The sequence below is a fragment of the Aquarana catesbeiana genome, linkage group LG05, assembly GCF_042186555.1.
Source record: "Aquarana catesbeiana isolate 2022-GZ linkage group LG05, ASM4218655v1, whole genome shotgun sequence".
NCBI classification, from domain to species: domain Eukaryota; kingdom Metazoa; phylum Chordata; class Amphibia; order Anura; family Ranidae; genus Aquarana; species Aquarana catesbeiana.
This window is the reverse complement of record NC_133328.1, coordinates 227161204-227179394: the sequence shown is the minus strand read 5'-3', so window position 1 is coordinate 227179394 and position 18191 is coordinate 227161204. Positions and strand designations below refer to the sequence as shown.

The window sequence follows — 18191 nt, the reverse complement described above, 5'->3', positions numbered from 1 at the left end:
AGCACCTATAGTCCAACATAGGATCACAAATAATCCGCTCGAAGGGAAGCAGAAGCCAGCCGGACGCCGCTATATGACTGGCGGTGTGTGTGATGCGTCTCAGCTTTCCAGGCGGAAGTAAAGGGCTCCTAATGTTACGAGTGTCAGGCCTCGCTTCTGTGCACTTCATGCTAGAGCACACATCAGTGGGGCACTCCCTGACGCCGCATGCTCTAGCGTGAAATGCATGCCAGTCATATAGCAGCGTCCGGCAGGCTTCTGCTTCCCCTCAAGCAGATTGTTTGTGATCTTATGTTGGACTATAAGTGCTATTTTTAAGCAATAAATAAAATTAGCGGTATCACACTATATCCTGCCTTCTGTGGGTCTTTGTGGTTGAGCCATTTCACAGACAGACATACTTGATGCAAGTTGGTTATATGCAGTGGAGAATACATAAGGTGAAGATACCTACGTTTAAAACATGCATATTGAATTGAGATTCAGCTACCCCTACACATGACTGATTGAAATGATATACTTGGAGATATACCATTGAACCGAGGATTTCTCTAAAAAAAAGTCACGCTTTGTGGTCATTCTGTGGCCGAGGCTATCTGGTGAGCGCATTTTATCACTTCGGGGGAAGCACTTTTATAAAAGCAAGATTCTTGAAGCACATTTGTGCTTTATAATTCACGGTGTTGGAGCATACACAAGATTTGATCACATCTGTTTATTATGGACATTTGATGGTTTATTATGCAATTAGGATAATACTGTACATTATTATTTGGTATTTGATCTATTTTTGCCCTTTATATATATTTTCAACAGTGGTGGATGATTACAGGATCCTCTCCATGGTAAAGAAAAACCCATTCACAACATCCAGACAAGTGAAGGACACTCTCCAGGAGGTGGGCATGTCATCGTAAAAGTCTACATTCATAAGCCTGAATAGAAAAGTCACATTAGACTATGCCAAAAAAAAAAAAATCTAAAAATGCCAGACCAGTTCTGGAAAAGCATTCGTTGGACGTATGAAACAAAGATTAACCTGTACCAGAATGACAGGAAGGAAAAAAAAAAAAAAAAGGAAGAAGTGTGGAGAAGGCTTGGAACAGCTCAGGATCCAAAGCACACATGTGTAAAACATGGTGGAGGCAGTGTGATGGCATGGGCATGCATGGCTTCCAGTGGAACTGGGCGTTTGATGCGACAAAAGACAGAAGCAGCCGGATGAATTCTGCAGTGTTTAGAGATATACTGTCAGCCCAATGCAGTAAAGTTGATTGGCAAGGCGCTTCACAGTACAGATGGACAAGGATTCAAAAACACACTGCAAAAGCAACCCAGGAGCTTTTGAAGGAAAAGTGGAATATTCTGCAACGAGTCAATCACCTGATCTCAACCCAATTGAGCATGCATTTCCCTTGCAGAAGGCAAAACTAAAGGCAGAAAAACCCACAAACAACTTAAGACAGCTGCAGTTAAAGCCCGGCAAAGAATCAGAAAGGAGGAAACCTAGTCTTTGGTAACGTCCACAGGTTCCAGACTTCAGGCCGTCATTGCCAGTAAAGGATTCTCAAGAATATATTAAAAATGCATAATCATAAATAAAAATGTTAATTTGTCCAATTACATTTGAGCCCCTGAAAATGAGGGGACTGTAAAAATGGTTGCAGATCCTAAAGTTTGTACTTTATATTTATGTTCAACCCAGCTGAAAGCCTGTACTTCAAAATTAATTTGGATGGTTGTTTTAATTTCATTCTGGTGGCATGCAGAGCCAAAAGTATGAAAATTGCGCCTCTGTACAAATATATAATGGACCCAACTATAGATGGGCCAAAAGAACAGCTAGTTGTCTTGACTACTTGTTTCAGTGCACACCCCTTTGTCCCTTTGTCAGGTCATGCGATAGGAACCTTGATTTGGGAAATTCTATAGGAGACAGGAATTGGATAAACTCCTGACCCACCCACTAAAAATTTAACCCATTGTGACAACTAACTCCTATTCAAAAAAAAAAAAAAAAAAAAAAAAAAAGCTTAAAGAGACAGTGTTCGCCTGTGTTGCATCATTGTTCTTGTAACTTTTATGGGTGGCGCACGATAAAGTGGGTATAGCACGTGATGAATTGCCTGATATTATATACTCTTCCAGATTTATCCTTGAACGTGGTCTACCCATGTTGAACGAACTTGTATGTCAAGCAGCCACATTTTTTGCATTAAAAAATACCAACTCTTATCAAAGAATGATCTAATATTAGTGCTCTTTGACCTACCAGGTTGCTCGAATTTACTTGGTGCAATGTGGTTTTTTTAGTGTACGCACCCTACTAAATGTAATGAGACCAATGGTAAATGGAGGCCAATCTTGGGTCAGATTTTAACATGTGCCAATATTTCTTAATATGGCCAAATGGCTTTACCGTCACTATTGAAACTTGTAATAAACCTTAATTTTGTGTCAAAAGACAGGAGGATTCACACAAGAGGGAGGTGGATGGTCTGCTATACTTTTAAAGGCTCCCTCTATCAAGTTCTCAGGATAACCCTTCTCTCTGAATTTATTCATGTGAAGCTTACTTTGTTCAACATAATCCAGTTTTTTGTTACAGTTCACTATAGACTTTTGTATCTTTGGTAAGTGGTAGAAATACGGGGGTGCTGCATTAGGAGACCAAAATAGTTTTTCCTTTTTGCTGAGCAATCCATCTCTACCAGCCGCTTACACCTTTCATTTGAGGGATTGCTGGAAAACAGGAAGTGCATCTTCCCTCAACATGATATAATGTTGGGGTCAGATAATCTTGTTCTGAATTACTAAACTACCCCCTTCATCAGCTTGTTTATGATTTCCTGAATCATCTACAAGATTCTCAAAGCTAAAAATTTAGTGGGAGGATAGACTGGGCTTAGTTCCATGTGACTTTTCAAACAATGATAGTCCCTACAGGTGACTTGATATTAAGCTTCAAGAGATGGACCTTTCGATTGGGAAGGGAAAACTGGTGTGATCCTCCTGTGCAACACACCAATTTCTGCCCTAAATTCAATTTTTCTAAAAATTGGTGCATCTAGGTGCATATACTTTCATCAACATCATTAGACCTCAATTTGTGGATTAAGCGTTTATGGGATACTGTGTTAAATGATTTGACAAAGTCTAGACACACTACATCCATAGGCCTTCCTTTAGTCAGATTACAGCTCACTTCCTCAGAATGTTAATAGGTTGGTCTGGCAAGAACAATCTTTCATAAATCCATGCTGGTTACTACTAATCACACTATTTTTATCAGCAAATTGACCCCCCCCCCCCCCCCCCCCAGTTTACAAACTATTGATGTTAGACTCAGTTGCTCTGTAATTAGCTGCCCCCCCCCCCCCCCCGACTCATTAGATGTACTAGAGACTACGGGATTAGCAGTGTGCATATGATTGCAACTAACGTGCACTCAAATTGCACTATAACCATGTGCTGTCTACATAAGAAAATACCTTAATCCCCTGGTGCAGGTGCTGGTAAAATTCTATCACTCCCTTAGTGCCCTACAATCTAATGAGCAATTTTGTCCCCGAGCTACTCAGTAACTGCATAACAGTGTGTATATATAATACAAATAAGGTGAAAGGATAATCGTTAAATAACAAACAACATGAAGTATGAATAAAGTCTTAAACGAAAACTACATCCTTTCAAGTAAATTTATCCTTTTCCTCCAATCACAACTCCTCCACCAAGATCCTTGTGAGTTAAATGGGTGGCAGCTCACTAGAAAATATTGATCCCTTATGAATAGGCAAGTCAAAGGACACTTTTCCAAGTGGGTTTTTTGAAGCAGGCCAGAGTCATTGTATTTTTTCACTCAATGGATCCACTTCCTGATCAACAGGCTCAGTTTACTACTTTGTTTAGAGACAAGTTATCAGAAAAAAAAAAAAAAATCTCAATTGTGTAGCGTGTATAACTTGTAAAACAAACTATTGTGCAAACCAAACTGTTATAGTTAGCTCATCAAGAATAAAATCTTCCCAATGTTCGACTATCACCTTTCTACTCCAAAAACTCATGCAGTCAATACAGTTGGCTTAGGAATGGTATAGAGAAAAGATGCAATAGTGTAGTATGCTTGCATAAACCCAAAATCCCCTAAAAAGGTTATACGCAAAAATAAAGGCCAATCCAGTTTATGCCACCATCTCTACTTATCAAATATATACACCCCTTCACCAAGTGGGTGTAAACAGCACTCACAACAAGAAAATGTTTGTGCCCCTTTAAACCAATAACCACAAGTGAACGCTAACAAAAATATTGCTCGCAAGATAAATAGGATTCCCTTCCTCAGTAAGGTCAGTCACAAACCACTATCTATACAGTAATGGTCAAAACACTTTAGCAATCCCTCCAGTTATCTCACAAAAGCGTGAAAGATCCACCAAAAGTTTTAAAGCCATTTTCATTCATCTGTCTGGCTTAAAGTGACTGTAAAAGTAAAAAACATTTTATACTTATCGCCTCTGTGCAGTTTGGTTTTGCACAGAGCAGCCAGGATCCTCCGCTTCTCGGGTCCCCCTTTGCTGGTCCTAGCCCCTCCCTCCTTTGAGTGCCCCTAAGCCAGCAGCTTGCTACAGGAGGCACCCAAGCCGAGTCAGAGCTCTGTGTATCCATTCAGACACGCACAACCCCTCTCTCCCCTGATTGGCTGACTGACAGCCACAGGAGCCAATGGCACCGCTGCTCTGTCGCAGCCAATCAGGAGGAGTGTCCTGGATGGCTGAGGGGATCCCTGAAAATTTCTCTTCAGAGAATTCTATCCTGCCTCCACCTAACTACTCTTTTCTCCATCAGCACATCCTCCAGTTATTACCTTTTGTATTACTTGACCCTACCTTTTAGATTGTAAGCTCCAACAAGCAGGGCCCTCTGATTCCTTCCGTATTGAATTTTAATGTAACTGTCCTGTCTGCCCTCATGTTGTAAAGCACTGCTCAAACTGTTGGCTCTATATAAATCCTGATTAATAATAATTTTCCACATTAACAGGTCCCCATATTAACCTAAATCAATATAAATGCAATGTTGCTTGGATACTTATGATTGGAAGGGAAAAATAATAAAAAAAACAGTTGTAATAAGTTTCTTTCTACAAGATTATGCATGTTGGAAAGGTTTATGATAAACGCTGAACTATACAGTTCTATGCACCAAGATCTCAAGAAAGACCTCAGCATCCGTATTGTCTGTTAAAGCTCCAGTGAGCCACTGCACAGCTTTGCATTGCTGAGGGATAGAATGATGGCACTAGAGGGCTTTCCAGGAAAAATCTAGGTCAACACAGCCACCCAGATTGGATCTCCATGTGGGTAGAACTGGCAGGATGAAAGTCAGAGGTGCACTTCTTGCCAATTGTTCCAAAACCTGTCACTGCTCATTAGCAAGTAAAGGCCTGAATAAAATGTGCCCCAGAGCTAAATAAAATCTCAAAAGTGAAAGTTTATAACAGGTCTGTGTAATCTTATGATAGTAAAAAAAAAAAAAAAAAAAGGAAGAAGAAGGACACAAGTTTCAATTTAAAAACACCAAGGCAGGTTTAGCAGATTTCAATCTTGTTACACTAAGCTTAAAGTCAAACTCAAGGCAAAAACAAACATTACACAGCTGCTGCCGATAAAATCACATGGCAGTTTGTGCAAACCTGAATGGTCAGCCAGTGCCACAGTCTATTAACGGGGGATACGGTCACAAGGTGTGGAGGGTGGGCATAATGGCAATGGCAGGGGTGTACTGTATGGGAGAACCAGGTAGACCCTTCATCAACAAAAGAAAAAAAGTAAAGTATATTGCTTGGCTACAAAAACTGAGGTACTCCTGGAAGGAGGAGGGGGTTATATAGGGGAGTGAACTTTCTGTATTGGGTATACCAGTGTCAACACCTGATTGTGGCCCATAACCCATTAATTACTTAGGCTCGGTGTCCCATGATGTACTCCAAGAAAAGGATTTTACAGGTAAGCCGAGGGTTTCCTCTCCCTATTTTGCTTATGGGACCGGAAGTGAGGAGAAATCTCCACAATGGGACACACATGGCAAAAAAAAAAAAACGACATGGGTTATAGCCCTCTTACTCTATCCAAAAATAGATAGTGCCTTTTTGTTCTACTTTAAAAAATAGTACCTTTTGGGAAGTGTAATCAGAAAACTGTGCCAACTGAGGAGGAAGATGACAGATTTGGTTTCGATTTGACTGACAAAACTAAATTTAAGTCCCAAGGGCTCAAGGGTGATTTAACTGGAGGATTTAACCGCATCACCCCATGCATAAAACCCCGGACTAAAGAGCGCGTAGCAAGCAGTCTTCGAGATAGAAATCAATAAGGCTGAGACTTGGCCCTTAATAGTACTCAGGGCCAACTTCATCTCTACGCCTAATGCCCTGTACACACGATAGGATCTGATGGAAAATGTGTGATAGGACCTTGTCGGAAATTCCGACCGTGTGTAGGCTCCATCACACATTTTCCATAGGAATTTCCGTCACAAAATTTGAGATCTGGTTCTCAAATTTTCCGACAACAAAATCAGTTGTCGGCAATTCCGACGCACAAAGTGCCACGCATGCTCGGAATCAAGCAGAAGAGCAGCACTGGCTATTGAATTCCTCTTCTCGGCTCGTCGTACGTGTTGTAGATCACCCCGTTCTTGACGTTTGGAATTTCCAACCAACTTTGTGTGACCGTGTGTATGCAAGACTAGTTTGAGGTCAGAAAAAATCCCATGCATTTTGTCGTCGGAAAATCCTATTGTGTGTACAGGGCATAATTGTAGAAAGGCAAGAATTCTGCCTATGATATATCTCAGAGGGTGCCAACCCTTGGATTCACACCAGGAAACATAAGCCTTCTGAACTCTAATATATAGTTCTGGAAGATGGTTTCCTTGCATTATTTAAAGTAGAGATAACCGACCTGGAAAGCCCACATTTCTTCAGAATGTGGGTTTCAATAGCCAGGCTGTTAAATTCAGTGTTCGTAAAGTAGGATGGAATATCGGCCCCTGTGGGATCAGGTCTGGCCTTAATGGGAGGGGCCATGGACCCTCCACTGCCATCTTTACAATTTCTGCATACCATGACCTTCTGGACCATGCTGGTGCTACCAGAATTACCAGCTTTCTTTCCAGCTTGACCCTGCAAAGAAGTTGTGGCGGCAACTGAATAGGGGGAATGCATAGATCAGCGAGAACTGATCCCACGGGGTTACCAGCGCATCTGTTCCATATGGGAGTGGATCCCTTGTCCTGGACACAAAGTTGACTAACTTCATGTTGAATCTGGACGCTGGAAAATCTACGTTTGGAGTCACCCATCTTTGGCAAACAGCCCGAAAAACGTTAGGGTGAAGAGACCATTCCCTCGGGAATAACTGCTGGTGGCTTAAGTCTGCCTGCCAATTCTCTACTCCCGGAATGAAAACTGCCAATAGGCATGGGACATTCTATTCTGCCCAAGTTAGAATATGGTTCACCTCCCTGAGCTGAGAGACTCGTGTGTCCCCCCCTTGGTGATATAAGCCACAGTCGTGGCATTGTCAGATTGGATCCTGACAGGACAATTCTTTAACCTGGAGGTCCAGGTTTCCAGAGCCAGATGCACTGCCCGAATCTCTAGGATGTTGATGAGCAAGGCTCTTTTGGTTCTTGACCACTGTCCTTGGACAGTCTTAGTACTGCTCCCCAGTCTGAAAGGCTGGCATCTGTCGTTCTTACTTTTCAGATAATTGGTCTGAAGGATTTTCCTTTCAGCAGATTCTGGGTTAGTAACCACCAACTGAGGCTTTGGGACACTCTCGGGGACAGCTGCATTGGCAAGTCCAAAGATTGGATCGTTCTGTTCCAAGCAGACATGATACTGTTTTGCAACAGTCTCGAATGGAACTGGGCATAGGGAACTGCATCAAATGAAGTTATCTTTCCTAACAACCTCATGCAAAGGCGAATTGAGGGATTTCTTTTCGACCTGACCATCCGCACAAGCTCTCGTATGGAGCTGATCTTTGCCGGAGGCAAGAACACCCTTTTCTAGGCTGTGTCTATGATCAGGCCTAAATACTCCAGCTTTCTTAGCGGTTTTAAGGCGGACTTCTCTAGGTTGAGAATCCAACCTAGACTTTCCAGGTAACTGGTTGTTGCCAAGACTGTTATGCCCTGTGCCCTTAGCCTGGTTAGAGGTGGGGCCAGCACTTTTGTGAACACCCGAGGTGCTGTAGCTAGCCTGAAGGGCAAGGCTACAAACCGAAAATGCTGCTGTTCTACTTTGAATTGCAGAAATCTTTGGTGAGCAGGAAACATAGGGACATCAGGGATGCATATCTGCATGTCCCTAGATGCCAGAAGTTCTCTTCCCTGTAGGCTAGAAACTACTGACCTGATTGACTCCATGCGAAAGGAGCAGATTTTCAGGAATGGATTGAGATTCCTTAGATCTAAAATGGGTCTGACACGCCCATTTGGTTTTGGTACACGTTTAAATAAAAACCCAAACCTTGATCTTTTGTGGGGATCTGTATGATCACCCCCTGAGCCAATAATCGGTCTAATGCTTGAAACAGATTGCCTTTTCCCTGGATCTTTGGGAACGTTTGATCTCAGAAAACGAGACAGTGGAAACTCCCAAAATTCTAGTTTGTATCCTAGAGACACCATGGAGATGACCCATCTGTCCTGAATCTCCTTATGCCAGACTTCTGAAAATTTCAGAAGTCTTCCCGCCACTCTGGTGAGGGGTGGGGGAGGGGGGGGCGCACCTCTTCATGATGAGGCTTTAGTATTCTGCTTTGCAGATTTCCAGCCCCCAGGTCTTCTTTTGTGCCTGGGTCTAACCCTGAGATTTTCCTCTAGAGTCTGATGGCGGAGGCCGTCGCTCCACTGCCTAAAAAGGCGGATGCCCCTGGCGCAGGAGACTGGCAAAAGTGTACTCTTCCCACTAGAAATAGTTTGGATTTATTCAAATCATTCCCAAATATCGCTCCCCATGAAAAGGGAAACTAGTAAGAAGCTTTTTTGCAAGGTGCTTCCGCTGACCAATTTTTTAACCACAGGGTCCTACGCATGTGTATTAGCACAAGGTAGGACGCTTAGAGAATAGAGTCTTTCATGGCGTCTATGGCAGAACATAGCGCCTTTGGTAGTTCGGCCAATTCACGGGCCTGTCGTGCAGGGACCTCCCTAAGGGCCTCTTTGCACTGGTCCTTTAGGGACTGACAGATGCCTATTGCAGGGACTGCAGGCTGAGTAACGGCCCCTGCCAAGGAAAAAAAAGGATTTTAACAAACTCCAACTTTTTAATCTGTTGGATCTTTAAGCATTTGTGCATTGTCTACTGGACAAGTTAAGTTTTTATTCACACTGGAAATCGCAGCGTCAACTGCTGGTTCCTTTCATTTTTATTTTGCAAATTTCTCCATGGGATAGAGAACTGAGAATCTTTGGAGGGAGAAAATGCTTATTCGGGTGATGCCATTCAGCATAAATAAGCTTTTCTAGTAATGCCTGTATCGGAAATGCATGACAAGGCTGTAAAGGTTTTAAAGAACCCAAGGAAGAGACCAAACTTTCAGCTGACTGTTAGGGGGTAGCATGAAAGTGAAACGAACCATCTCCGTAAGTTTGTACCATCAATTTCTGATTGCGAGGTTGTAAAAGGTTCATCAACTGTAGATTATCCCTCTGCAGAGGAAACGGCTTGTTTTTCCACATGATCGCCTGAGGGTGATACCTCATGTGCTCACTGTTCCCTTGGTAAAGGGTTTGAGGTGGGGGAAGGGGATCTAGCACACTTCCTATCCACTTGGATGGAGGATGCTATTAAAGCTGCTAATCTTCCTTCTAAGCCCTGCAGGTCAGAGGAAAAGGCATCTTCAGTCACGTATACAAGGGCTGAAGTGTGAGAAGCAGTTGCACCACCAATAGGTTCCAGTGACTCACCCTGGCTTGCCATATCTGGTATCTCCGGAGAGGATGACAGTATGGAGGCATGACTGGAGTTCCCAGCGCCTGGGGGTGGAAATTTTGGCACCTTTGTGGTAGCTCTGAAAGTCATAATAAGCCCAAAAGCAGAGGCACTTTAAGACAAATACTATTTGCTGAGCAATAGTCTAGCAACAAATGCTACCATACAGATCAGTTTTTGATGCTGAACAACAATTGTATTTCCTGTACTGGAAATGCCTGTATACGCCCCTTACGTGCCCCAGTGCTCCTGTATCAGCTGCTCTGATAGAGACTTTCATAAGAGCGTCATAAGTGAATCAGTTTAGCGCTGTCACATTTTTCCAATTACTCAGACATGCAACACTACCCAAATGTAGGATGTAGTACAGCTTTACATAATAAAAAATGCTGTACACCCAGCCCCTTGGTTTCCCCAATTGGGGGGGGGGGACATCTTGTTCAATTACGAACCCCCTCCTGCTACTGGGACACATACGCCATTGTAGCTGGACACAGAGCTGCTGAGGAGCAACGTAACAAGGTATGCGTATCTTTACTCCCTCTAGAGGAGACTTTAAGGCATTACAATGTTTTCATTTGGGAAAAAAAAAAAAAAAAAAGGCATAGGTGGACTTTGCAGTTCCTAAGCCTCTTCCCTTACCTTTTACTGGCTGCAGGATACTGCTGAAACAAACATATCCAAACTTCACCCATCACGGCAGGCAGCGTTAGTAAACCTTCAAAGACCAGGTCCCTATTATAGGGGTTCCACTCCTTTGGACCTGTATAGCACCCCCCAGGAGCAACTTTAGGTAATGTAGCATGACCAAAAGAGTCCTGGTTCCTGGGGTCCAGGCCTCAAAAAAAAAAAAAAAAAAAAAAAAAAGAGGCTTACAGGCAAATCCTCATTCTTCTATGCGAGGCCTGGGTACCATCCTGTGGCCTCAGTGGCTTGGATGGATCCGGACAATGAAGGAATTTAAATCCTGCATGGATCCCTCCTGGAGCTCCTCAGCACATCTTCACTCATGACCAACACCTTAGACACTGGCGAAAAAAAAAAAACTGAGGTACTCCTGGAAGGAGGGGTTATAGGGGAGTGAACTTCCTGTATGGAGTATACTAGTGTCAACACTTGACGGTGGCCCATAACCCATTAAGTTATTACTCAGGCTCTGTGTCCCACGATGTACGATAAAGAAATTATTGTTTTATCTCTGGAGTTGATCCCTTTTTAATGCATGCCAATATTCTGTTGGCTTTATTAGCAGTAGCTTGGTATTGCATGCCATTGCTGAGCCTATCTACTAGGACACCCAGGTCCTTTTCAATTCTAGATTCCCCCAGAGGTTCTCCAGTGTATTCATACATTTGCCATGTACTGCTGCATTCTGATTGACAACATTCTCACAACCTTATTTGTGGCAGAGAGCATACTAGACTCTTTGCAAACTATACATTTGTACTTTAGTTCCAACAACGGATTGGTCAAAGATTGGACTGTGTAGCGATACCATCAGAAGAGGATCAAATACAGAAATGTATAAATTCAGAAAATGTTTCTACAAGGAGCAGATGTTCATCTCTGGAGAAAAGATGAAATGTATCCCTTTGTGGACCAACTAACCCATTGGTCAGGTTGATTAAAATTCAAGAGGTTCCAGAAGCTGTCTAGGACAGGGGTAGGCAACCTTTGAGAGGTGGCAATCTACCAGGACAACAAGGAAGAGAGCAAAGTTCCCTGGGGTGCGGCGCAGCGCTCTTTAGGTCAACTAGCAAGCCCCCAATGAAAAGGACAGCATGGAGGAGGAAAAAAAAAACCGAAAAAAAAAAAAAAAAACCAAACACACACTTTAAAAGTTGGCTTCAGCCAGAAACTCGGCATTCACTTTCATTCCGGTGGCTTTCTGCTCTGACCAGTGAAAGTAGTAGGTAGGGTAGTGTGCAGGGAAAAGTAGGGCAGTGAATGTGGTGAGGACAGGGGGGTCAGCAGAGCAATATACAGGGGGCTCGGTATGGCCTGGCAGGTGACGTTTAGGAGGGCACATGGCTGGGGGGGCATGCCACTGGGTGCTCAGGATGACAAAAATTGTTGGCGATATGCAAGCTACTGTGGCAGATCCAACTGTTCTAGTGCGGACCTCAGCCAGCCCTCCTCTCGCATCCATCCCACATGTCATCATACAAAAGCACCTAGGATAGACGGAGGGGATCAGCTTGGGTGCCTTCAAACAGCCAGAAGCCGGCCGCTGTCATAGGCAGCAGAGGCTTTCCCTGCCCAGCAGCCCTAACCTGCTCGCTGTCATTGGATGCAGAGATTTTCTTCACCCCCCCCCCCCCAGCCAGAACCCACCCGCTGTACAAATGGCAGAGGCTTCCCTTAACACACACAAGCTTTACTTTAACAACTTTATTCTCCTGCTGCTCCATTTACCAGGGTAAGAGACTTCTTGGTATATGGGTCAGCATGCACTTTCCACCATATGACTGTAGCAATTAGTTGCTCAGCACACTTACACACAGGAGGAGGCCTTAGAACAGTGGTTCTCAACTCCTGTCCTCAGGACCCACTAACAGGCCAGGTTTGCAAAATAACTGAAATACATCACAGGTGATATTGATTGCAGTATTCTAGTCTGCATCTCCAAGGTAATACTTAAAATCTGGCCTCTTAGTGGTTCCTGAGGACAGGAGTTGAGAACCACTGCCTTAGAAGCTTACACAGACATTCCCAAAAAGCAAAGTTACAGACGAGAGAAAGGAAGGAAATTATAAGCTGCTGCAAGAGCCAGCATTAACCCATGTGCTATAACTGGACAAAGTACAGTTGTCAACTTTCCCTCTCTACAGAAAACTGCTACATACTGCTCATATGCCATGATAGATTCTCTAGTGTGAGGCTAGACCTACTTAAAATAAACTCCAATTGTTCTCCAAATGAGCTAGAATATTTAGTCCATGAACAATGCTATCAAATCTAAAACCTTTACATTTCCCACAAGGGACTCACTACATATGAAAGTTGTATATCAGGAAATTATTCTGAGCCTATGCATCTTCAGTTTTGGTGATACTTACACTTCTTTTGCTGGCAGGCTGGTTTTGAGGTAATGATCCTGGTGCAAGTACTGGAGAACCTGCAGGTGTGCAAAGCTCTGGAAATGGATTTGGAATTGCTGGCAAAGATGATGTACGTGGTTGTTCCTCCTGTAGACGCCTGCATGGAAAAACAGAAAAAAAAGCGCCCCTCATTATAGGAGAATTAGGATGGGCTTGAAAATACAGTGGGGAAATTTGATTCCCTGCAGCTTTTGCAAGTTTGCCCACTTACAAAGAAATGAAGGGTCTGGATCATTTAACCACTTAAGGACCGGGCCTCTTTTTTTTTTAGATGCGTTTACAAGTGAAAGTTTTTTTTGCTAGAAAATAACTTAGAAAAAAAAAAAAAAAGTATAATATTTGGGGGTTCTAACACCCTAGAGTATAAAATGCCGCTCGTTGCAAGACTGTCACACCGTATTTGCGCAGCAGTCTTACAAGCGCACTTTTTTTTGGAAGAAAACACTTTTTAATTAAAATAAAAACAGTAAAGTTAGCCCAATTTTTTTTATATTGTGAAAGATAATGTTACGCCGAGTAAATTGATACCAAACATGTCACACTTCAAAATTGCGCCTGCTCATAGAATGGTGACAAACTTTTACCCTTAAAAATCTCCATAGGCGACATTTAAAAAAAATTCTACAGATTGCATGTTTTGAGTTACATAGGAGGTCTAGAATTATTGCTCTCGCTCTACCAATCGCATTGATACCTCACATGTGTGGTTTGAACACTTTTCATATGCGGGCGCTACTCACGTATGCATTCACTTCTGCACACGAGCTCGGCGGGACGAGTTTAAAAAAAAATTCTTAGGTTTACCTTTTTTATTTTTACACGGAAAAAGCGTCACTTTTATTCCTATTACAAGGAATGTAAACATCCCTTGTAATAGAAAAAAGCATGACAGGACCTCTTAAATATGAGATCTGGGGTCAAAGACCTCAGATCTCATATTTACACTAAAATGCAATAAAAAACAAAAGTCATTAAAAAAAAGGATTTAAAAAATGGCCCTTTAAGAGCTATGGGCAGAAGTGACGTTTTGACGTCGCTTCCGCCCTGCAATGTCATGGAGACGGGTGGGGGCCCATCTGCCCCTCACTCGTCATGCACAGCCACCGAGAGGATCCGATCGCCTCTGCCCATGGCTCCAGTAAGCGGCGGAGGGCACCGGAGCGCGGTGCCCCCCCTCTCCCGCCACCGATAAAGGTGATGTCGCGGCAAATCCGCCACAGAGACCACTTATCTTGTAGCCGACACGAGGATACCAGGGTTATGGCAACTAGCTGCTGCCATAACAATGATACCCGTCCTCAAAGGACGTATAATCAGCGGTCGGCAAGTGGTTAAAATACACCTATGATAAAAATTTGAGACAAAAAATTTAGAGGGACTGCAACATTGCAGCGGACAAATCTGACCCCAAATTACACTTTTTGGGGACCAGTGACATTACATTGATCAGTGCTAAATAAAAAATGCACTGATCAATGTAAAAATGACACTGCCACGGAAGGGGTTAACACTAGGGAGCGATCAAGGGATTAAATGTGTTCCCTAGGTGGGTTCTAACTGTAGGGGGGGGGGGTGGGCTGCCAGGGACATGACCGATCACTGTGTACAGTAGATCTGTCATGTGGCAGAACAGGGATCCACTTGTTTACACTGGCAGATCCCCGTTCTGCCTCTGTACTAGGCGATCGCAGGTCGCCGACAAACAGTCTGCCCGCCTCGCAGGCTTGCTCCCGCAGCGTGCAATGAGCGCGCTGTTGTACAGCTATGGCGATTCGCGCAGGAGTGCTGATCTGCCGCCGAATAATGACAGCGGCTGGTTGGCAAGTGGTTAATGTACTTTTGTTGCCTTAGCAGTATGGTTTGGGTCCTTGTCATGCTGGAAGACCCATCTTTAGTGTTCTGGCTGAGGGAAGAAAGTTCTTATCCAAGGTTTTACAATACATGGCCCCGTCCATTGGCCCCTCAATGCTGCAAAGTCAGCCTATTCCTTTAGCAAAGAAACAGCCCCAAAGCATAATGTTTCCACCTCCGTGCTTGACTGTAGGGATGGTGTTCTTGGGGACAAAGTCAGCATTTCTCTTCCTCCAAACATGGCAAGTCAAGTTAATGCCAAAGAACTTGATTTTGGTCTCATCCAACAGTCCTTTCTCCCAATCCTTCTCTTTAGGATTTTCATGAGCAAACTTCAGGTGGGTCTGGACATGTGCCTTCTTGAGGCAGACATTGTGGATTTCAATCCATGGCAGCGTATGGCACTACCAATGATTTGGGGACTGTGGTCCCAACTGCCTAGAGATCATTCACAAGCTCCTCCTGTGTAGTTCTGGGCTGATACCTCACTTTTCATGATCATCCTTACCCTATGAGGTGAAATCTTGTATGGAGCTCCAGACCAAGGACGATTGATGATTATTTTGTATTTCTTCCATTTGCAAATAATTGCTCCAATAGATGTCTCCTTACCAAGCTTCTTGCTTATGGTCTTGTAGCCCATTCCAAACATGTGCAGGTCTACAATCTTGTCCCTGTTCTTTGACATCTTTGATCTTGCCCATGGAGTTTTGAATGAAAAATTCTGTGGACAGGTGTCTTACACACAGCAAATAGGAGCACCTTCTTAAAATTGACAGGACTAATCTGTGTACCAAATGAGCACATACTGTAGCCAGTCTGTTGAGGCAGTATTGTTGGTAGGGGATCAAATACTTATTTTACTCACTGAACTGCAACTCAATTTATAACATTTGTATCATGTGTTTTTCCTGAATTTTTGGTTGATATTCTGTTATTTAAACCTATGATTAGATAATTTCTTTGTAAGTGGGCAAACTTATAAAATCAGCAGGGAATCAATTTATTTTATCCCACTGTACAATATAAAAGCAAATTACAAAGATAAATAGTTATTGATGGTCAATACAAGTAGGGTGGATGAATCCTATCACTGTATGTGACTTGCTGGAAATATGAGGACTTCTTTAAAGAAGATTTCACATGAATAGTGATCCCATAGATACCATCGGTACATGATGGATATATTTATTTCCATCTCTGTTCATTGAAACGCAGCTAAAATGACAACCTACCTGATGGAAGGTTGGATATTCTAGATTTTTTTTGGAAAAAAAAAAATACCATTACCTATTCTGATGCGGTCAGCATATTACAGTTTTGCATGTTTATAATCTAGTGTTTTTGGCAACTTTTGTAGATTTTCTCCTGTACAGTACATTCTGCCTGGAAAAATAGATAGGTGGGCTACAATTGCATAGTGGTTTGGGCCCATATTTGTGCTGATCACAACCCCCTCAGCCCCAAACCTAGGTTTTCGCACTGTAAATAGGTTTACTTACAATAAATCCTTTGTAGTGTTTATAAAGTAGAATTCTACTAATACTTAAATGGCAGTAGAGTGTTGTAACCTCATTTATTTAGCCCTGCTTCACATACTGTATATGGAACATATGGGCTTGTTCCTGCTTCTGGCTGACATGTATAAATAATGCACTGCAAATTGCTTGGGCATTTTGCAAGATTTCTTACAAGAGAACAGGCATTTTTTTGCACTTACCAAACAGATTTAACAATAAAATGCTTAATGCTATATTTAGTAGACCAAAAGGGAGTGAGAATATGATAGTTTATTGTTGAGGTTTACGTACAGCATAAACATCTGTCTTATTTTTATGACCAGGCCCTGTGAGTTTAGGGTACTTTGTAAGATTTCCTTCCATTTTTGGCATACAGTATTCAGGGACCAGAGGTTATGACATTTGGGAAAATTGTGCGATTTTATTTATAGGGTGTCCATTTGTAGAATACTGTTTTATACATGTTTTTCTGCAGGGTCATGCATTTTGAAATATTCTTTTGTTTTATTTACCATCTTTGAAAATACTCTTCGTTTTAAACTATATTTTTTAGAGCAGCACAGATATTTGAGGTATTTTATTTATCTGTCCAAGTCATGTCTATAGGCTATGGCGATAAGTGCCAAGCCAACCAGGAAGCAAACTGCATAATAAAAAGTATCAACCTTGCAATCAGGGCCACAGCTGGTCCACAAGAAAACGGAGGATTCTCCAGTGGATCTGGGCCCTGCCTGATAACACCTTTAAAAAAGGAGTTGTAAAGGCAGAAGGTTTTTTTTATCTTAATGCATTCTATGGGTTAAGATAAAAAACCTTGTGTGTAGTAGCCCCCCCTCATTGCTTACCTGAGCTTCTCTCTCCAGCGATATCCACGATCCCCTCAGCCACCCAGTACACCCCTGATTGGAAAGTCAGCCAATCAGGGGAGAGGGCACGGGGCCAGGGGCCAGGTCAGGGCTCTGTCTGAATGGATACATTGAGCGCTAACTCGGCTTGGGTGCCCCCTGTATGTAGCAAGCTGCTGGCTCAGGGGCACTCAGGGGAGGGAGGGGCTAGGAGCAGCAAAGAGGGAACCCAAGAGGTGGACTCGGGCTGCTCTGTGCAAAACCAACTGCACAGAGGCGGCAAGTATAACTTTTTTTTTTTTTAAACAAGCCTTTACAAATCACTTTAAAACCTCTTTCCAGGGGCCCCTAATGGGCAAATAAGGTACTCCTCAGCTCCTTTGAGCACAATGAGTCCTATTGTAGTTTGTTCGGACACACAGAGCTGCGGGGGGGGAAAGGATGGGGTTGGGGCAGCATCACTGGGAACATGTTCCACCCTAAAAATCAGGTGTTCCAAAGGTGAACTACTTTAAAACTGAACTAAACTCATTGAATTTTTTTTTTTTTTTCAAAACAATTAAAAGATTTCTGGCATGCTGGGGAATGCCAACTGTCATGTTTGCTTGTGCTCTCAACCAAACTGAGAAACCATGAAAGGCTGGTATCATAAGGCCCCTTTCACACTTGGGCGGTGGGGGCGTCGGCGGTACAACAGCGCTATTTTTAGCGCTGCTGTACCGTCGTTCTTGCAGCGGTATTCGGCCGCTAGCGGTGCGGTTTTAACCCCCGCTGGCGGCCGAAAAAAGGGTTAAAATCCCTCATACAGCGCGGCTATATAGCCGCGGTATTGCCGCGCTGTCCCATTGATTTCAATGGGCAGGAGCGGTGA

The 18191-nt window shown here is 43.1% G+C and overlaps 1 protein-coding gene across 3 annotated transcripts in view; it reads right to left on the bottom strand.

Annotated features, from left to right (window-relative positions):
* Positions 1-18191, bottom strand: part of GRB10 (growth factor receptor bound protein 10) — a 329633-nt gene that overhangs the window by 119697 nt on the left and 191745 nt on the right. For all 3 annotated transcript variants that reach the window (XM_073630598.1, XM_073630599.1, XM_073630600.1), the window contains one exon: positions 13063-13201. In XM_073630598.1, the coding sequence (XP_073486699.1) occupies positions 13063-13201 (139 nt within the window). The remainder of the gene's footprint in view (positions 1-13062; positions 13202-18191) is intronic.